The 22,125-nt window shown below is 37.1% G+C and overlaps 2 protein-coding genes and 1 long non-coding RNA gene across 7 annotated transcripts in view; 2 read left to right on the forward strand and 1 right to left on the reverse strand.

Annotated features, from left to right (window-relative positions):
• The window catches only part of dot1l (DOT1-like histone H3K79 methyltransferase), a 31,794-nt gene extending 22,165 nt beyond the window's left edge, over positions 1-9,629 (forward strand). For 3 of the 4 annotated variants that reach the window (XM_051907187.1, XM_051907189.1, XM_051907190.1), the window contains 3 exons: positions 70-672; positions 2,451-3,062; positions 5,790-9,629. In XM_051907187.1, the coding sequence (XP_051763147.1) occupies positions 70-672; positions 2,451-2,950 (1,103 nt within the window). In that variant the 3' untranslated portion in view covers positions 2,951-3,062; positions 5,790-9,629. The remainder of the gene's footprint in view (positions 1-69; positions 673-2,450; positions 3,063-5,789) is intronic. The other variant, XM_051907188.1, reaches the window with a different exon arrangement.
• A 2,430-nt stretch (positions 9,630-12,059) lies between these two features.
• On the forward strand, positions 12,060-19,443 carry amh (anti-Mullerian hormone). Of its 2 annotated transcripts, XM_051907192.1 has the most exons (7): positions 12,060-14,398; positions 14,846-15,133; positions 15,234-15,403; positions 15,740-15,851; positions 15,916-16,051; positions 16,220-16,650; positions 18,676-19,443. In XM_051907192.1, exons 1-7 carry the CDS (start codon positions 14,290-14,292, stop codon positions 19,095-19,097), a joined length of 1,668 nt encoding a protein of 555 aa, XP_051763152.1. In that variant the 5' UTR covers positions 12,060-14,289; the 3' UTR covers positions 19,098-19,443. The 2 variants fall into 2 exon arrangements, with proteins under 2 accessions (XP_051763152.1, XP_051763153.1); XM_051907193.1 differs by lacking the exons at positions 12,060-14,398; positions 14,846-15,133 and having other exon boundaries at positions 15,138-15,403.
• A 111-nt stretch (positions 19,444-19,554) lies between these two features.
• On the reverse strand, positions 19,555-21,949 carry LOC127519722 (uncharacterized). Its single transcript, XR_007931866.1, has 4 exons — positions 21,624-21,949; positions 21,321-21,455; positions 19,872-19,948; positions 19,555-19,794 (listed from the first exon to the last, which is right to left on the reverse strand). It is a non-coding gene; the product is annotated as an uncharacterized LOC127519722 (long non-coding RNA).
• Positions 21,950-22,125: the final 176 nt, after the last annotated feature.

The raw sequence follows: 22,125 nt of genomic DNA on the forward strand, positions 1-22,125 counted from the left end.
GTGGCATGTGTTTTGGCTTATGGAAATTTCAAGTTCTGTCTGTTCGTCATGGAACGTGGCGTTTTACAGGCTCGCAGGGACGTAAATCAGGTGCCAGCAGCGTGAGCAGCGAGGTATCCTCTTCCTCCGGAGCCAGCAAGTGGAAATCCACCTTCTCCCCAATCTCTGACCCCAAGCCAACTCCTCCGGACCTCCGCCAAGGTGGTTCGCCATTCGGCGTTGGGGCATCCCGAGGGGGCACGGACTCCGACTCAGACCAGAAACCACAGAGGAGGGGGGAGCGTGAGCGTGAGCCTTACGGAAACTCGAACCTCTTCCTCAGTCAGGATGGTGGTGGTCGCTCGGTCGTCAACACGTCTGAGCGGCCGCTGCAGAAACAGAAAACGCGGGAGTGGGACCTGAAATCTGTAAGTGGATTGGCCAGCCAGAACCTCTTTATATCCGCCGCGGCCAGTGGAGGCATCCTGAGTGGGAAAGTGGGTGGGGCTGCCACTGTTTCCTCTGCCGCCTCAGTGGGACAGTACTTCCCCCTGGGTGGGGCTTCAGTTCTGCAGTCCTTATTTGGAGCTCAGACGCCCGGACCAGCCACCAGCGGAGCCCCCCGGTTGGTCAACGGACATTCAGCGCTCGGCGGTTTCTCCAGCGCCGGGCTGGCAGGGGGCGCTGCAGGAGGTGAGTGGGATGACATCTGTCTCTCTTTATGCTTTTTGGTGAAATTGAGTTAATGGTCAGAACAGTCCCTCGGGTGTAGAGAAAAGGTAAGTAAAAGCCCAGCGCTGCCACCTTGCCTGGCTCTCCCACACTGCTTGCTGTGCTGACTGTGCAAAGGCTAAAGCTACACACCTAGAGGAAATGACAACAGGTTGTAATAAGGTGATGTCAAGGATATGTTTCACCCCAGTCAAAAGAGAAAAAAATATTTTTCATTATCCTTACTGATGTTCATTTAATCTGTAACAGTAATGAATATTATCCAATCTGAGCATAGTTATTTTCATTTCAAATCAGCATAAATTAAGCAATTGAAGTTATTTGCCCTTAATTATCCATTTTATTTTATTTATTTATCTATCTAAGGCTGCATTGTGAAATTGATTTATAGTTACTTTACAATAATACTCATTTCCCTTTACACTTTTTTTTTTTCCCAACTTTACACTGAGAGAATTAATTATTGATCAATATTGACAGTAAAAACATTTATAATGTTACAGAAGATTTATATTTCAAATAAATGCTGTTCTTTTGAACTTTCTATTCATCGCAGAATCCTGGGGGAAAAAAGTGTCAGTTTTCACAAAAATATTAAGCAGCACAACTGATAGCATTGATAATAAGAAGAAATGTTACCTGAGCATCAAATCAGCATATTAGATTTCTGAAGGATCATGTGACACTGAAGACTGGAGTAATGTTGCTGAAAATTTGATCACAGGAATAAATTACATTTTAAAATATATTCAAATAGAAAATTTGTTATAAAAGTTGTAATGATATTTATAGTTGTTTTGATCAAATAAATTCAATCTGTTGAGCATAAGTGACTTCTTTCAAAAACATTAACAAATCTTACAGACCCCAAACTTTTGAACAGTAGTGTATTATAATTTAAAAATAAACGATGATATTCGTTTTTTTTTCCTCATGATTTTTCCTGTGAAACATGTTCTTGACAAGATTTGTGGGATTCACCTAATAAAACATTTACAAAACCTTACAAAGCTAAAACCTTTTAAATCATTTTCACTGGCCTTGATGGTGTAAACGGGTGATTTAAAGGCCTGTGAAAATATTCAGAGATGTCAAGCTCTGTGTAGTTTATGAGATTGGCGAGAAACTCCTTGACTCCTACGGCTGCAGTTCAGCCTTCATGTTTTCTCTCGGTGTTTGTCTTAATTGCAGTTGTTGGTTTTGGGTGTTGAGGCATTTCACTCTGTACCAGCACCTCACAGTCCATGAAGATGAAATTAGTCACATGATCAGTGAGACAGGAGCTTTGAATTGAGATTTGTTTACCTACCCTTACCAAAAAAAAAAATTATATACAGTATATATAATATATTTTATATATGTTCGTATATATGAAACATTAATGTGTATGTGTGTGTATATATGTGTTTATATATATATATATATATATATATTATATATATATACATACATACATACATACATACATACATATACTTATTTACTACAAATATGTGTGGAATTTAAACTGTTACTATACTATTACTTCATGACCTTTATAAATTCATGCACACATTTCATTAATTGCAAAATGTTGATGAGTGAATTGGTTTGAGGTGATCACGGTACATCAGTGCAGTGCCTCGTTGCTTTATATGTGCTTGTTTGTTGGACTGGCTTGCTGCTGTGCACAATCTGGCTGAGCCCCCATTTTCTGTCTCTCTGTCTTTTGCTCCCCTCTCTGTGATGTATGTCTGCAGGGATTTTTCACCATATGGTGCCTTCAGTCTCCTCACAGCAGTCTGGGGCCAATCTGCCGGGCCCCGGGGCCCTCAGTTCCCAGCAGAGGCATCTGGACACGAACCCCAAACCAGGGGCCTCGTTCTTGGCCTCTGGCCCCTCGCAGCATAGCCGCACACAGACAGTCCTACACACGCCCACCCTCGCCCTTCCTCCGCCCCCTCCCCTCCTGAACGCCTCCTCCGCTGTCCCTTCCCAGCCTGCCTCACCGCGCTCCTCAAGGCCGCAGTCGTCCCTCCCTGCCTCTGCCTCCACCTCCTCTCCATCTCTGGCCACCACATCCACTTCAGTCACCTCCTCCGCTTCCTCCCGGCCCTTCACTGTGCACTATCCCCCGCATCTGCCACCTCCGCACCCTCCCGGCAGCGCAGGTTCAGGTGGGGCCGGGGTCTCCTGGAGGACTCTGGGTCTGCAGGCGTCCTACACGGCCTCGCAGATCCCCGGCAATCGCCCCAGATAGGACACATCCGGGGGTAGGGGGGGGGGGGTTGAAATTGAAAGAGACTCTTACTAGACGGATACAGGGAAGCTACTGCGTTCTGCCAGCTATAATTATTATGAGTCTGAACAAGGTATGTGGTGTTAGCATGGAAATGGGCAACACGCTTTGCTGCTTTTTTTTTTTTTTTTTTTTGGGTAGCTGCATTTCCTGCGCATTCTGAGTTCTTTTGGTTTCACAAAGTTACAATATTTATGTTAGAATTGCCCATTTTGTTAATGTTTTTTGAAAATATCTTTACATGTTCAGGGCTCAACAATGAGTTATTCGGAGTGATTTCTACTAGCCCCACAAAAATGTTTTATTTTACGTAGTAGCAATGCACAAAGCGTATTAGTATCATATTTTTGTAAGTGTTTGAAAAATATTTATATTTTTTTTCATTAAATGTTTTCCTCATAAAAGGAAGTTTAAAATGACTAATTTACATATTTTACTATTCAATTCTAATTATAAATAATAAATAATAGCTGGCAATGTTGTAGATATAATGCAAGTTGTGACTACATTTTATAAAAAAATTTTGCCAAATTATAATGGCTTATTGTGTGGGAAATAAATAAATAAATAAATATTCTATTATAAACAATGAATAGTTATATTCATTGTATTATAATATAATACAATGAATATCGAAATGTTTCGAATAAAATTATTTGTGTTTTTTTTTTTTTTTATTATATATATATATATATATATATATAACTCATATATATATATATTAAAATAAAATACACTATTTGATTGTTATAAATTCAAATATATATATATATATATATATATATATATATATATATATATATATATGTATGTACAGTGGGTACGGAAAGTATTCAGACCCCCTTACATTTTTCACTCTTTTTTATATTGCAGCCATTTGCTAAAATCATTTAAGTTCATTTTTTTTCCTCATTAATGTACACACAGCACCCCATATTGACAGAAAAACACAGAATTGTTGACATTTTTGCAGATTTATTAAAAAATAAAAACTGAAATATCACATGGTCCTAAGTATTCAGACCCTTTGCTCAGTATTTAGTAGAAGCACCCTTTTGATCTAATACAGCCATGAGTCTTTTTGGGAAAGATGCAACAAGTTTTTCACACCTGGATTTGGGGATCCTCTGCCATTCCTCCTTGCAGATCTTCTCCAGTTCTGTCAGGTTGGATGGTAAACGCTGGTGAACAGCCATTTTTAGGTCTCTCCAGAGATGCTCAATTGGGTTTAAGTCAGGGCTCTGGCTGGGCCATTCAAGAACAGTCACGGAGTTGTTGTGAAGCCACTCCTTCGTTATTTTAGCTGTGTGCTTAGGGTCATTGTCTTGTTGGAAGGTAAACCTTCGGCCCAGTCTGAGGTCCTGAGCACTCTGGAGAAGGTTTTCGTCCAGGATATCCCTGTACTTGGCCGCATTCATCTTTCCCTCGATGGCAACCAGTTGTCCTGTCCCTGCAGCTGAAAAACACCCCCACAGCATGATGCTGCCACCACCATGCTTCACTGTTGGGACTGTATTGGACAGGTGATGAGCAGTGCCTGGTTTTCTCCACACATACCGCTTAGAATTAAGGCCAAAATGTTCTATCTTGGTCTCATCAGACCAGAGAATCTTACTTCTCACCATCTTAGCAAACTCCATGCGGGCTTTCATGTGTCTTGCACTGAGGAGAGGCTTCCGTCGGGCCACTCTGCCATAAAGCCCCGACTGGTGGAGGGCTGCAGTGATGGTTGACTTTCTACATCTTTCTCCCATCTCCCGACTGCATCTCTGGAGCTCGGCCACAGTGATCTTTGGGTTCTTCTTTACCTCTCTCACCAAGGCTCTTCTCCCCCGATAGCTCAGTTTGGCCGGATGGCCAGCTCTAGGAAGGGTTCTGGTCGTCCCAAACGTCTTCCATTTAAGGATTATGGAGGCCACTGTGCTCTTAGGAACCTTAAGTGCAGCAGAAATTTTTTTGTAACCTTGGCCAGATCTGTGCCTTGCCACAATTCTGTCTCTGAGCTCTTCAGACAGTTCCTTTGACCTCATGATTCTCATTTGCTCTGACATGCACTGTGAGCTGTAAGATCTTATATAGACAGGTGTGTGGCTTTCCTAATCAAGTCCAATCAGTATAATCAAACACAGCTGGACTCAAATGAAGGTGTAGAACCATCTCAAGGATGATCAGAAGAAATGGACAGCACCTGAGTTAAATATATGAGTGTCACAGCAAAGGGTCTGAATACTTAGGACCATGTGATATTTCAGTTTTTCTTTTTTAATAAATCTGCAAAAATGTCAACAATTCTGTGTTTTTCTGTCAATATGGGGTGCTGTGTGTACATTAATGAGGAAAAAAAATGAACTTAAATGATTTTAGCAAATGGCTGCAATATAACAAAGAGTGAAAAATTTAAGGGGGTCTGAATACTTTCCGTACCCACTGTATGTGTAAAATATATATATGAATCAATTAATAAAAACCTTTGTGCATGTATAAAATTAATCATATTTATGCACAGTAAGCCATTATCATCTAGCAAAAATGCTTTTTAAAAAATTTTTGTAACTCAATTATTTTTATATGTAATTTAATATTATTATAATGTACTCATATATATAATTCTAATATATACATATAATTTTCAGCCCATTGTAAATGCTTGTTGCTTTTCCATGAAAAAAAAAACAAATTTAAAACATTGCAGTCCAAATGCATAAGTTTGCCAGGCATGTAAATTGTTGAGCCCTGATGTTCATGAAATATCTGTCCACACCATGTGTAATTTCTGGATTTTACCCCTGACTGGTTACAGGTAACTGAAGAAATCTACCTCAACCCAACATAACCTATGCAATGGACAGGTGTGGACCAATGGGCTCGACTCGCTCACCGGTGCTCAAACATTTGCTAAAGCCGCCACTGTAAAACTGGCATGGGTATCAGAACTTATCACAGGTGCAGCTTAAAACACACACAAACACACACACACAAACGCCCCCTGAATCGTGTTCATTCACACAGTATACAGCTTGTTTTTCGGCGTGTTGCACCATGTTGGGCTGATGCTAGCAGTCATTTATCAATAATTGTGAGTTTAACGTAGCCTTGCTTGATGGGTGGTTAACTAAATTCGCAGCCATCTCTTGATGGATTCATACTCGACAACACAGGAAGTGTTTTAAATGTCAGGAATTTCATTTCAGTCAGTCTGCTCTCAATGGGCCGTACACACACAAAAAAAGACTTGTGAATTTCTATAACCTTGCTGCTGATGTTAATGAAATGTGGCTTTTATGATTGACAAGTCCCATTCAGGTGGACTTCATGAAGCTTCCAGAGCCAGATACAATTCCCATGCTGGGATTTCACCCTTACAGTCTGAGCTTGTGCTATAGTCACTATTTTAGAAATCTGAGTCACATTTTTGACCAGTAATCTGTTTTGTAGCATAATAGCCTTGTATTGGGTATTTTAATATCTCTTCATATGAGATGTTTTCCATGCAAGGTAAAATAAGTAGGAATCCACATGCTCTGACTGTGTAAGTGTGAATCTCCAAGTGATATTTTACCCCAAAAGGAAGAAAATTTAAAATTATATATTTCAGAAGTATTAGAACCATAAAGTTTTTTTTTTGTTTGTTTTGTTTTTTCCCCCCCCCCATGTCTGTTAAGCACATTTCCAACGCAAAAAAAAAAAAAAAAAAAAATCAGTTATTTACTGTAAGTCATCTGAATGTTTTTTCATTATTTTTTTTTAATGTAATATATTTTCTGGTAACTCATCCTAATTGATTATTTGTGTTCTCATTTTTTATTTGCACAAATAAAATCCAGTACAACAAATACAACAGTGATTTAAATTCTTAGTAATTCAAGTAATATTTGAGTAATATTAAAAGCTGAAATAAATATACAAATAATAATATAATGTAATATAAAGCAAAATATATTTTGCATTGCATCTATAACATTTGTTTGCATCACAGTTGAGGTAGATTGTCATGAAAATAAAGTTACTACAAAAATGTCTTAAAATAGGCTTCAATTTCAAATATTCTTCTTATTAGTATTTTTGTAGTTTTTGGGGTAAAATATGACCAGGGTATGTTCTTGACGGGCTTCATGAGATGCACCGATAATTAAGTAATTTAATTTTAATTTTTTTTTTGCACTGGATAATTTACCTGTGGAGCTATTAATGACAAACGTATTAATTTTTAAAATTAAAAAATTGCAAGCTTTTATTAATCAAAGGGAAAAAACATTCATTTTGTGCACATGTGAAATAAAACATAACATGCTTTAAAAAAAAATGTAAACAATCACAATTGCACCTTCCAAGGAAAACACAATTAAAACACAATCTGCAGGGAGTGAAGCAGTTAGAGCCACAGAATGAGCAAATGCCTGTAAGGAGCTGTTTAATCAGGTTAGTTACTTTAACTACCGCATCTTATTGAATCACTACGTTAACCGTTTGGTTTAGGACCCTGTTGTAATAAAGCTTCCACGTTCCTAACAGTTACTGCTGAACCTTTAATACAATGCACATATATTTTGTTCAATCGGGGCGCGGTGTCTTACACGGTACAGGCTTATTCAGGTGAATCTGGTGCTGAACCATTTTCCTAGCAGCTTTCCTAGGTGTTTTCTTTCGGATTACAAAATCCGATGTTGTCGTGGTGCTCTCCGCAATCTGGAAAACCAGCACATGCTTCTACAAACAAACACACATACACACTGATTAAAAGTTGTACACACACTGGGAAAATACAAAATCACAAAACGACAACAAAACTACTGGGTAACTTCAACTCATCTTTTTGTTTCTCTATTCTTTTGTGTATTTTTTTTTTTCTTGTACTGTGAATGGTAGTCTCTCTCAGACTGTATAACTATGTATATAATTTGGGTTATTTATCATTTTAATTTTCTGTCTTTTTTATTTTTTTGGTGTGTGATTGCTCTTTTGTATCAGAGCAGAGCACAACTTGTGCAAAATGTATGTACTTGATTCGCAGTCTAAAAAAAAACACATGGTGCTACAATCTGTACAACTTTAGACTGCTTATTTATATTAAGATCATCAACAACAACAAAAAAAAAAGAAATTAATAAAGATTTTGGTGCTTCTTTTAACACAGGGATGTTTTCATGCCTTGCGGCATTTATTTTTCCTATATTTATAATGTAATCATATTATTTGGCGCCCAGCACGAAGCAGCCCTTGTTTGTTTGGATCAGTGCCGTTTTTATATAGAAGAAACACCTTTTGGTCTTAATCTAAAGAAGTATGAAAGTAAATTGCAGAACTTTATAGGATAATTTTTTTTTTTTTTTACTTCAATGGTGCTCGGAAATCGACCTGTGTGACAGGTAGTGAATATTTTGGAATATACGTTTGGCAAACTGGTGCTATATGGCATTTAGTTCCTTAAGATTTTTGTTTCTTGTGAGGAGAAAGTGTGCTAAGCCTATTTGCCTACCATCTTGGGGCCGTACGGCTCGGTGCTGTTTCTTAAAATTGTCGCTTCACAGTGTAACTCAAAAACAAATCTTACACATATTGGCGCTGCTGTTCACACAGATGTCAACTAGACCAATTTTGCCCATACCAAATCCTACAATCCACTATCAAAGCCTGTCCTAAAGTGTCGTGTAACCTAGAGTTTGAGCCTATTACATATCGTGGTGATGTGAAGTTGTTCTGATGTGAACTAGATGGCTAGTTTTTTGTCAGTGGGCTAGTACTAGTGGTTGACCGATATGGGTTTTCCAATGGCAAAATAATAGCATACCTAGAGAATAGACTGGCCAGTAGTGGATTTTATGACGTATATGAAATATTTGGAGAATTAAATGGATAGTCAAAAATGAACATTCTGTTATTTATTAATCCTCATGTTGTTCCAAATCTCTATGGCTTGCTTGCTTCTGCGTAACACAAAAGATATTTTGAAAAATGCGGAAAATCGTTTTTGTCCATACTGTGAAAGTCAATGGGGTCCTAAATTTGGAGCCCATTGACTTTGATTGTATGGACGAAATTTTGGAGATTTCCGCCTGCCCGATATATCGGTCTATCACTAGCAATTTAAGCATTTTCAAAATAGTCATTGGCGTGCAACATCGCCAACTTGAAGACAAAGCAGGAGTGGACTTATTGTTTTGCGTCCTTATTTCCTTTTATCGTGTTTTGTTGCTCAAGTATGTGCTCAAGGAAAAATCAACCTCACCTAAGCTTTAGTCAGAATGCTGTTTAATATGGGTGTATAATAACATTAAAAAAATTGTGTAAATGGTCTCTCTGTCCGATTAACGTGAGAACATTTTGATGAAAATAGGATATTGACCAGTAAATGAATTAATTGTTACCAGCACTGAGGGTATTTTTTTGTTGTTGTAATTAATAGTCAATGTTAATGTTACCTGTTTTATTGGCCAATTTGTGTTTTGATATCTTTGCGACTGTTTATCAATGATGGTTTTATGATTTCATAATCCTGAGCATTTGGATACTCTTTAGAACAGTATGGTGCTCTCCTACACTTTAAACAAGGAAAATGCAGCTATGAAATTTATGCACCTCTCGCATTGCGAGGGGTAAACATTTAATAAACGTCAGTGCAAGCTTTGCTTGTTTTACTTTGTGACGTCTCATTTGAACTCTTTTGTCCATCGTCTAGATGCTTTCTCCTGTTGGCGTGGAAATTAAGCTCTTCTTGAAATTGATGTTAAGCTATGTAAAAGGTTAACAGATCGTAAATCTTGATGTTGCTTTTTCTCAGGTACATGTTTGAGGTTGTGCATTGCAAAAGGCAACTCAAGTCCTTTTGCATGTTATAAATAGATTAACAAATATGTTTTGAATATGTAAATTTAGATGTCTAAATATGTAAATTCATATAGGTTTGTCTAGTGTCTCAGGAACATCAGTTCTGGCTTTGTTAATAGTTTTGCATATTGAAAGGGAATGTTGTCTTTCTAGCTGACAGATATAAAAGAAAATAAATTTGCTTTACTGTGCATTATTTACCTGTGATAGAAATTTCCACTGAACTGTCAATTAATACACCATCTCAAAGGTCATAATTTGTCCTTTTTAAGTTATTAGAATTAATCTGAAATAGATGCATACCTATTTTCAGTGAATCACATTCTTATGTTTATTCATTGTTCAGCAGAAATATCACAGGATAATTGTGCGACAACAGTAAACTCTTTAAGAGTTGTCAGATTTGTCACCATTTGGTGCTTTTAATCAAAGAGAATTCAGTTGATAAGGTTTTAAATCTCAGCTTTTTGTTAACAAAGTTAAAGTGTTTCTAATAAAAGCTCAGTTTGATCCATTTATTTTTTTCATTGCCTTACTTGCATAATGTACAAAGATTAATGTCCAGCTGGGAAAGATAATAGCTCAACCATTTAGCAATAAAACAATCACAAGCCAATTTGAAAATAATAAAATCCAAGACGATGCAGGTGACATTTGTGAAGGTCACTACACGTGATCATTTATTAATGTCCTTTTAACTGGTTTCTGTGGCTGCATATTCCATGTGGGCCTGCTGATAAAGTAAAGATGATACTTGTTGAATATAATTTGAAAATAATGCAATGGTATTGATATACAATGAAGATTACTGATTACTCCCTTGCAACATCAAATAAAAAAGTAAAAAAAAGAAATGTACCTTGTGCTTTTTTGTGTGCTTGCAAACACCTCAAATAGACTCGTCTCGAGAAATACTGATTGCTGGGATACCAGTATATATTCAATATCAATTACAACCTTTAAGATACAAAATTGTTCTGTTAAAAAAAACAAAAAAAAAACCCAGAGTAAGGTTTTACACGTAAAAGCGTTGTATTTTCATCAAAAACAATTCCAGATATGGTAAACTATGTAGCATTTAGACCTCTGTGATTTGTTCCTGTTCTCAGCCATTCTTTCGGCTAAAAGATACCTGCCTTATCTCTTGGGACTGGTCAAACATCTTTCACCCCACTGCTAAAGGGACCTTGAAAGTCTGGGAAACATGTGCAGCTGTGTGTCTTCCAGAGATCAGAGCTAGGGGTAACAACAAGAGGACTATTGTAGCTGTTCCTTTGACAGTCCGTAATTCGTCCAAATCAGTATTTAGCATGTTTTAAGGGCCTTTTGCCTTTAATGTCAGAAAACATAGATGGGCCATTACAGAACTGATTCAAAGTCAGAGTTGGAAACTTCTTGGGGAAAAAAAAGAAGGTCTTTTTCCACAAATTTTGTATCTATGCAAATTGTAAAATATCCAAGGTACACATTTCTAGTAATTGTGCAGTTAATTCGCATATTGTATTTTCAGAAAGTTTTGGAATACTTTTCCTTTCCCCAAATTTGTCACTACCAAACACAATGATAAATAATTTAATAAGAAGGGTTACATTTACCTATTAAGATTGTTTACATCTACCTTGTAAATATATTTTTTGCTAATTTAAAAAAAAAAAAAAAAAAAAAGGTTTTACAGGTAAATCAATAATTACTATTTTAACAATATTTTAAATGTAATTTATGAGATTTGTTATATTTTAAATCCTATCTTTCTTGTAAAAGGCATAAAGTTTATCATACTGATTTCAAAGTTAAAGATTCATTAGTCTGAATGTACATTGAACCAAACACTATAATAATATCTTAGCTGATAATTTAATATACTTTTTTTGACAAAACATCCCATGTTTCGGTCATGACTGTGTTGGTAGCCACCACATCACATTACAGAATTTTAACTGGCATACTAAAACACTACTAAAACATATTAAAATACTAGTCATTTGCATAACTGTACTAAAATTTTGGTTATTTCCCCCAAATAAATGATTGTGTTCCCTTTTGTCACTACTAAAACAATGATGACATGTTTTGGTCATGACTGTTTCGGTAGTGACAACTTTAGATACTTTTGAGCCTAGCTCAAAGATGCTAATCGGCACATGGTGAGCTAGCACAGTTCTGAACAGTTGTGCACAGAAAAAACAATTATCTAAACAATCAAAAAACAATGATGTCACAACCGAAACTTCACCACATGTTTCGGTCGAGACTGCTTTGGTACTGACAATTTTAGATCCGTTTGAGCCTAGCTCAGAGATGCTAATCAGCACATGGTTACCTAGCACAGTTGTAGGGGAGAGCGGGGCACAACCTAACGCTTTTTGACTTTCTCAGTTTGTGTAAATGTACTTAGGGTTCAGTTAGGGTTCAGTGGCTTTGTTTAATTAATACAGTGTATAATTTTTTCTTTATTTACCCCGAAAGAAGGGAAGTGAAATGTGACAACATGCCCCATAGGTGGGGCACATTGTAACATGACCATATGACAGCTAAAAATGTTATCTGATTTAATTAAAAAAAATATACATGACAAACAAAAATATTTTGTCAATAAAAGACTATTATTTATTTCATATAAAATAATAGCATTTTTTTTTTTTTTTTTTTTTTTTTAGAAATTTAAATAATTTTGTAGTTTGACATTGAACACTCTGTAAACCACAGCTATACAGCATAAGTCAAAACAATACATGCAAACAGATGAAGAAACATATTCAGAAAAACACAGAGCTGAACAAAACACTCCCCATCCTCCACTCAAGGCTCTCACAGAACACAAGATAAATAGACGAGCCAGTACAAATGCTGAACATTTCTCGACATAATATTTTCTGAATGTTCAGGTTCTTCCTCTCAGTCTTTATTCATCTTTTTTTCCCATGGTTTCTCACCAGAAATTCATAATTTATTATGCCAGTTGTATCGTAACTATATAATAACATAGTTCTAATAGCGGGACACATTGTAACGCAGTGTTACAGCGAACCCTATCTGCGCAACTGGAATTTAAACCTGGTTAGTGTCTTCTGATAGTTAGTGAAGCATTAAAGAACTACCCAAACTGCTAAACAACAGATAGGAGATTAAAATAATATCAGATTTGTCTCATTTTAAATAAACACAAAAAATATAAATGAAAAATTAGCTTAAGTAAGAAATTTACTTTTGCTATTGTTAAATAAATGTTCAGTGATCTTCAGTGATCAGAGAATCTTCCAAAGATTTCTGAATTTTGGTGCAATTTTTTTCTATATATTGTCGATATGGCAACTAGTAAATAAGCTAAGTTTCTTCATGCTAGCGTGTGTGGAAGTATTTAAACCATGTGTGTTACAACTAACCCCACGTTAGTTTGTGCCCCGTGCTCCCCTACACATAAAAACTAAATTTTATGGAGTAACACCCAAAAAAGTTTGCTTAATTGCAGAAAAAGGTGTTTGGTAGTGACGTTCCTTAAAGTTACATGCAGATTTTCAGACTTTTGAACACATTTATCTCACAATGATGGTACCTATCTACTATGAAAGAGAGGCTATGAGAGGGAAGGACACAGGAATATTTCCTGATCAAAAATGTAGGGGTGTGGTTAAAATCAGTCTCAGCTTCAGACTAAAACTTACAAAAAAAATTTAGGGGTTAGGGTTTGGGACAGCCACCTCCCAATTGAAAGTACCCAATAAATTATGATTTTATATATTAAGCTTACTGATATTTTAAATATTATTGTGGGATAGATAATGAACAATCTTTGTAAACATCTAAACATCTAAGGACAGCAGTTTGCACCAATTCTGTAGGATGGCCTATATAGGGAAATATAGGAGCACTGGGAAATGGTACAAGTAGTGGTAGTGCATATGCTTGTGAAACAATCCATGAATATAGTGCCCAGCGAGGCACTCTGATTTCTTCAGAAGGACAATGTTAGCAATAAGAGCAAGCAATTTTATCTTTTAAGTCAAGTGTGAATTAAAATATAGTTCCTCCAGATCCGAGACAACTTACAATGGGGGTAACAAAAATGTGCGCAAAGAGGACACTCTGGGAAGTCTGTGTCCCTTGGTAATGAAACCAAGGGACACAGGAAAGGGGTGTACAAATTTAAGAATGAACTCCGTTGCAATTTGCCAACCAGGAGGATCAAACTGTTCTCCGCTATTATAGCTGTGTCTGGGGTCTATACAGTATTCCATTGTCTGGATGAGTTCCTTCTCATCTTATCAAAGACCAAAGGTATGTGATGTCCATTCACTATCCCTTGAAATTGACACATTGACTCGCATGCTTTGAATAACTGCATTACTCCAAGGACACGCTTTCTTGGCAGGCTGGCTGATCTCAGGAGAGAAGGAGGTGGTGTGTATAAAACACATCTCTGCTGCTGACCCATCCCAAAACAAGTGCTGGATTTCTCTGTGATTGAATCAAAGAAGATGCTTTTCCAGGCAAGATTTTGGCTGATGCTGTTGCTGACTGGGTCATATGGTGCCGCAGTGGGACACAAAGAACAGGACAACAGCCCGAAAGTCACTCTGCTATCAGGTCAGTCCCTTCCATTTGTCCCGCACCTGTGTCTCAGGGTATGTTGACGCATTAATGGAATTGTTTTGCATTTTTACATCTCTGAATCTGCTAAAGCAATAGCTTGTACCTTTCGATGTGATTATGATAGTAGTTTGATGTTTTCTTGATTGTATTTCTCTGAACTGGTTGCAGGGATGTAGGAACCATTTGACAAATTTGAGGAACACATTAAGGCATAGGTGTCTAATCTTGCTCACAGAGGGCCACATTCTTGCATAGTTTAGATCCAAAACACTTGCCTGGAAGTTTCTAGTGATCCTAAAGACTTTGATTAGCTGCTGGAAGGTGGCCATCCAGGAGCAAAATTAGACACCCCCTGCATTAACGCATGGGTGTTGCTTCACTATTCAAACGGGGAAAGTGACACTTTTTCTGCCCATGAACGGTTGTCGAATTGGCCAACAGGATTGAATGGAGATGAGCGAGAAGTCGGAGATAAGGCACATGCCAGTGAACAGCTAATTGGCCCACCTGCCCAGTCAACACAATCCACCGAAGACGTACCAAGTGATCAAGAGCAACAAGCCATAGATGACTTCCTGTCATCCCTGATCAGAGAGAGTGAACTGAGGAGGATGGAGTTCCAGCGATTCGGAATATGTTCTCCCGGAACACCAGGTTTGCAGGTTTCACGCCTAGTTCAGAGTGTGCAACAAAACCGAAATGGCCTCAAGGGTATACATGCAACAAAAGGTACATACATTTTTCTTGATTTGATTTCCAGCTAAACTCTGGTTATATTTGGATGTTTGTCCAGTTGACACCATTAGCCGAGTTGTGGTTAATTTTTTAGTAATTTGGGATGCTGAGAAAGAGGGAGAGATGACTTTAACCCTCAAATTCCCAAGGCATGCCCAACCGACCAACCCGGCCTCCGTGACACTCCTGTTCAACGTCGATTCTATTAAAGGAGACGGTTTGAGAGTGAAATTCAACAGTCATTCCATCCATCCAAATACACAGGTTAACCTGATGGTCATGATGTTTATATTTCTGATACTTTTTTTGACAGTGATGGTAGAGAAGGAACAGAAAATGATGGGGTGAAAAGGGGCAACAGGACTGGGAAATGTCAAAGTAGGGGCGTATCAACCACCTAATTCATATTCTTTCAACATATTAATTGGGTGAATGTTACATTTACTAATTAAAAGTTATGATAGTAAAATGTATAATGTGTAACCACAGCATTCCTACCAACCTCCATCAGAGAATGTCTATTAACCACTACATAACTCCAATGAGTTATGCATATTTTAAGTTGCCATGATGTGTTTTCTCTGGTTATTTGGCTTTCAGACGGTTTGCATTTCTGAGGCCACACGTTTCCTGATCCTTACAGGAGGACAGAGTCATGCCCATGTTCACTTTAAGCTGAGTGTAACAGTCAAGACATGGAAGGATGAAAACGGTGAGACATTACTCTCATGAATCCTTTCACATGGCGCATTTTAACTCTTTTCCTTACTTTTTAGGACCGAAACCCAGTGTGTCTGAGCTTCAGGAAATGTTGATGAGGAAGGTGGATGGTAGCAGTACAACGATGAGGCCGATCTTACTTCTCCTTTCTGATCGTGATGAGCAAAGGACACCTTATTTAAGATATCAGGGGTAAATTATTTACTTGCTAATGTTTTTTACCGCTCAATTTAATCCTGCATTATGTGATTAGATAACCAAGCTGTTAAGCGATGACCCATTTAATTGTGTGCCTTCTTAAAGTGAAAATTAAAATGGAATAGCATACTACAACATTGCCAATATTTCTTTTTTCCCCAGAATTCCACTGGATGAGAGACCCCCATCCAGAACTTTTCTTTTCCTTTGCGAGCTGCAGAAGTTTTTGAGTGAGGTCCTTCATCAGAAAGATGGACCAGCACCTCAGGATGATGCAAATGCAGTCTTTTTGGATGCACTGCATTCCCTTCCACCTCTCAGCCTTGGAGTGTCGTCCACAGAGTCCCTCCTATCAGGACTGGTGAATTCCTCCACGCCGACTGTATTTGTCTTCCCCAAGATGCAGCAAGGCCTGCAGACTCACCGAGTGCAGGTGACCCTAGATTCTCCTCTGCTGTCTGTGCTCAGAATGAGACTGGATGAAGCCATTGCTCAGGTCAAACAGCAGGAGGCGGGGCAAAAGGTGATTGACAGGCTCCAGAAACTGAGTGAACTAAGTGCCTTTTCTCCAGATGAAGAGGACGATGAAGCAGGTGAGCATTAAATATTTTTTTTCATGTACACCAATGGTCAAAATTTAGAATTAAGAATCATTTTTAATTATTAAGGTTTATTAATAATTAAAGGGATAGTTCACCCACAAATGAAAATTCTGTCATTAATTATTCACCCTCATGTCATTCTACACCCGTAAGACCTTTGTTCATCTTCAGAACACAAATTAAGGTATTTTTGATAAAATCTGATGCCTGCATTGACAGCAAGTTAATTTACACTTTCAAATGCCCAGAAAGGTGCTAAAGATAGTGATGGGCGATTTCAAAACACTGCTTCATGAAGCTTCGAAGCTTAACGAATCATTTGTTTCAAATCAGTGGTTCGGTGCACGCATCAAACGATCTCAAACTGCCAAAGTCACGTGATTTCAGTAAACAAGGCTTTGTTACATCATAAGTGTCTCGAATTTTCAATGGTTCATGTGACTTTGCCAGTTTGACATGCGCTCTGAACCACTGATTCAAAACAAAAGATTTGTAAAGCTTCAAAGCTTCATGAAGCAGTGTTTTGAGATCGCCCATCACTAGATGTTCTTGAATAAAGTCGTTATTTTGTTTTTTTGGTGCACAAAAAGTATTCTCGTTGCTTTATAACATTAAGGTTGAACCACTGTAGTCACATGAACTGTTTTAAATATGTTTTTAGTAGCTTTCTGGGCGTTTGAAAGTCTAAATTAACTTGCTGTCAATGGAGGCCTCACTGAGCCATCGGATTTTATCAAAAATATCTTAATTTGTGTTCTTAAGATGAACGAAGGTCTTACGGGTGTGGAACGACATGAGGGTGAGTAATTAATGACAGAATTTTTATTTTTGGGTGAACTAATCCTTTAAGTTTTTTTTTTTAATTATAATGGTTGAATATTATGATTTGCACAAAATTATTAAGCAACACAACAGTTTTCAGAATTAAAGAAGTGAAAGAAATGTTTCTTGAGCATCAAGTCAGCATATTAGAATGACTTCTGAAGGATCATGTGACACGACTAGAGTAATGATGCTGAAAATTCAGCTTTGCATCACAGAAATAAATTACATTTTAAAATATAGTCAAAAATAGAATTAAAAAAAAAGTTTATATAATGTGTGTGTGTGTGTGTGTGTGTATATATATATATATATATATATATATATAAATATGTGTATGTATATGTTACAGAGGCTGGGTGATATGGACAGTATTCTTTTGATTATATTTTTGTTGAAATTTTTCAGACAAACCATAACTTTAACCAAACAGCCATCAGTGCCAATTAGATTTGGTTTTGATTTAATGAAAAATAAGTAAAATACAGTAAAATTCTCAAAATAATGCACAGAAAATGTAATTGTTTTCACTTAAATGCACCGAGCCAACAATACATAATATTAAACAATCATATTTACCCACATTTATTTATATTTTTTAATACATGAAAAAGTATTTGTGAACATTTTTGTGAGATGCAAATAAATCATTTTGTAACGGTTTTGAGTTAATTTACTAAAGCAAACAGTTTGAACTGATTCATAATGAATAAGTCTTGCCAACTTTAAATAAGAGATGTTGTGAAAACATCTCAGATTTAACGCTCTCATAATCACGAGTTTTGATACAATAGCTCCATCGCATTTCAGAGGCTGCTTCCTCAGGAGGTCGCATTTGAAGGCTGCATACGTCATCAAGGATGTCTTATTTAAGAAAAGTAACCATAATAAAATTGACTTACTCCTCGTGAGGTGTAAAATACTGTAATTTCTTTCTTACTTTGCAATCGAATGGTTACTTTTCTTAAATGAGACCTCGATGGTGTATGCAGCCTTCAAATGCGACCTCCGGAGGACGCGGCCTTCGAAATGAGACGCAGATAATGATAGATCTTGAAACTAATCTATTAACGGAAACTTGATAGCAAAAGTCATATTGAATAGCTAATAAGTATTAAAAATATTACCCAGCCCTATATGTTACCATTGAATTGCATCTATGCATATGATTCATTCAAACTTTGATTTATTCAGTCACTAAGGACCACAAAGAGGCCCAGTACCTGTCTGTTTTGCTGCTGAAGGCCCTGCAGACGGTACTCAGTACCTGGGAGGCGGAAAGAGCCCAGAGGGCAGCCAGAGCAGATGAGGACAGTCCATCAACACCCACTCAGTGTCGGCTTCAGAGCTTGACCGTGTCCTTGAGGAAGTTCTTTCTTGAGCCCTCTGTGGCCAACATCAACAATTGCGAAGGAGTGTGCGGTTTCCCACTGAACCACGCCAACAACCACGCCATCCTCCTGAACAGCCTTATCCAGAGCGGCCAACATGTCAATCGCTCTCTCTGCTGCGTACCGGTGGACTATGGCGACCTGTGTGTGATCGAGCTGGAGAGCGAGGGCACTAACATCTCCTTCAAGACCAACGTGGTAGCGACCAAGTGCGAATGTCGCTGACGGCCTCCTTTGCTCTTTGAAATGCATTTATGTATGCGTGTATTGCAATATATGAATAAAATCTCATACATCTGCATTTATTTTTTGCCTGAAAATACACAAAGCTCTCAGTTTTTACAAAATGTATGCAAATAGACCTGGTACATATGCAAACGTGCAACATAAGCTGTAATTTGAAGTGTAAATTAGGAGAGAAAATTTACATATTCAATGATATAAAGAAGAAACTTGTGGACCACTTTTAGCTCTATGAAATAATTAGATGCCCTGTTAACATAGATTTGCATCAGTGCTGAGCTCATGAAAAATGTGGCTGTTTGAATGAAGTAAATATTCATAAAGCTTTTCTCTGTGTCAGTTATATGTATAATGAATGTTAATGTATTCACTATGACTCCTGGAAATTGCTCTCAAAATGTTACAAGTGGTTTTAGGTTTATATAAACCATAATTCAGGTGAGAGTTATATATATATTTATTTACTATATATATTTCATCCATAACACAGTTTTAGGTATATTACAGACTATTCCCTCTCCTTGAGTAATCCTTTAGCCATTTCTTTGTTACGGATCTTCCGTGGTCCGACCTTATCTCCATCCTGTCTCGGTCTCGCTGCTCTTTTCTTTCTGAACTCTTCGATTTCATCCTCAGATCTCCAGTTCCAAAATGCAAAGGTGTCCCACCAAGATTCAGGCTACAGCAAAAACAGGCAAATGTTCAAAAACTATGAACTAGGTGAAAACTGTTCAAGCTGATTCACATGAGCCTTACCTCTGCTGTCAGATCATCGGCCTGAAGCTCAGATCCAGGTTCATCTTCTGTCACTTCAAAGTATGGCTCTATTGTCTCTGTTACACATTAAAGGGTTAGTTCACCCAAAAATGAAAATAATGTAATTTATTACTCACCCTCATGTCGTTTTACACCCGTAAGACCTTTGTTCATTTTCGGGACACAAATTAAGATATTTTTGATTAAATCCGATGGCTCAGTGTTCAGTGGTTCTACCGTAATATTATAAAGCAACAAGAATATTTTTTGTGCACCAAAAAAAACAAAATAACGACTTTTTAACAATATCTAGTGAAGGGCGATTTCAAAACACTGCTTCGGAGCATTATGAATCTTTTGAGTTGAATCAGTGATTCGGATCGCGTATCAAACTGCTGAAATCACGTGACTTTGGCGCTCCGAATCACTGATTTGATTCGTAAAACTCTGAAGCTTCATGAAGCAGTGTTTTGAAATCGGCCATCACTAGATATTGTTAAAAAGTCGTTATTTTGTTTTTTTTGGCACACAAAAAATATTCTTGTCGCTTTATAATATTAAGGTAGAACCACTGTACTCACATGAACTGATTTAAATATGTTTTTAGTACCTTTATGGATCTTGAGAAATGAAGTACCATTGCTGTCTATGCAGGCCTCGCTGAGCCATCGGATTTAATCAAAAATATCTTAATTTGTGTTCCGAAGATGAACGAAGGTCTTACGGGTGTAGAACGACATGAGGGTGAATAATAAATGACATTATTTTCATTTTTGGGTGAACTAACCCTTTAAAACACCATAAATGCTTGTTCTGATTGGTCAGTTGTGACAGTTTAGGGTCGGTAAGTCCTTAATGTTTTTGAAAGATGTCTCTTATGCTTATCAAGTCAGCATATATTTGACCAAAAATAGTAAAACAGTAATATTGTGAAATAGAACTGCTTTCTATTTTAATATATTGTAAAATTGCATTTATTCCAAAGCTGTATTTTCAACATTTTAGCACATGATCCTTCAGAAATCATTCTAATATGCTGATTTGTTGCTCAAGAAACATTTCTTATTATTATCAATGTTGAACACACTTTTTGTGTGGAAACCATGGCACGTTTTTTTTCAGGATTCTGTGATGAATAGAAAGTTCAAAAGAACAAAATTTATTTGAAATAGAAATCTTTTGTAACATTATAAATGTCTTTTCTGTCATTTTTGATCAATGTAATGCGTTCTTGCTGTATAAAAGTAGGCTATATTAATTGACCCCCAAACCTTTAAACGATAGTAACCGTGAAATAAGCAGGATGATATACAATCAATCGTTTATTATGACAAAAATAAACCTTTTCAGGATGATACAAGACACCTCAGGCGCTGAGGGTTTATTTGCGATAATAATTCACTCGTTGGACATTTACATGCACACAAACAACTGCATTCGAGAACTCACCTTGTACTATCTCAACCCCTGAGCTGACCACCACGATGACCATGGCCACTAGTATACAGCGGTTCAGAGTGAAGCCTTTCCATGGATTTTCCACCTTACTCAAGGATTCCACAGGAAATATGCGCTTATATTTCACTGTCGAATGGAGATGGTTAAGTAGCACAGAAATGGAGTGTGTACTCTTAATACAGTGAATATGACAACGAAAATCTGGCATTTAAAATCAAATCTTGGAGACTTTTTTAAAAATCACAACAAAGACCCCACTGTAAATGTGCACATGCAATTATCAGGGATACATACTTGCTCTGAAGATCCTTTCTGGAAGTTTCCGTAGACTTGAAGATTAAATCAAAGTTTTAAATGCAAATAATTCAAACAAAACAACTACATTAGTGATAGTTCGTAGTTAAAAGCCTCAGTTCTTACCAGGCAGGCAAAGCATGAGTGCCTGCAAAAACTGATGTGTCTCAAGTTCTTCCGAGCCCAGATGGACAGGCACAGCTGAGACTTCATTATTAAAAATACAAGCATGTGATTTTGCATGGCCTATTTGCAGTCTTGAATCGAATGTTGTTATTATTTATGCTCTTATACATACAAACGACCTCAAGAAATAATTGTATTGACATTTTCCCAATAACATTATTCATATTTTTAGTTAATAATTCATTCAATTATATTAATTATAATAAATATTAGATATAGTAGCCTACATCTTTAGCAATGCCAATCATGTTGTAACAATGAGAACTGTGCTTAATTATTGACAGATTATGTAACTCCGTAAGAAAGCCTATATTCT

Source organism: Ctenopharyngodon idella, chromosome 10 (assembly GCF_019924925.1).
Source record: "Ctenopharyngodon idella isolate HZGC_01 chromosome 10, HZGC01, whole genome shotgun sequence".
In the NCBI taxonomy this organism is placed as follows: domain Eukaryota; kingdom Metazoa; phylum Chordata; class Actinopteri; order Cypriniformes; family Xenocyprididae; genus Ctenopharyngodon; species Ctenopharyngodon idella.

Excerpts from the sequence above, each read along its gene's own strand:
- amh (XM_051907192.1), top strand. The coding sequence starts at position 14,290 with ATGCTTTTCCAGGCAAGATTTTGGCTGATGCTGTTGCTGACTGGGTCA. Across the intron at positions 14,399-14,845 it reads GAAAGTCACTCTGCTATCAG|GATTGAATGGAGATGAGCGA; the intron begins GTCAGTCCCTTC and ends ATTGGCCAACAG. Across the intron at positions 15,134-15,233 it reads GGGTATACATGCAACAAAAG|TAATTTGGGATGCTGAGAAA; the intron begins GTACATACATTT and ends TTAATTTTTTAG.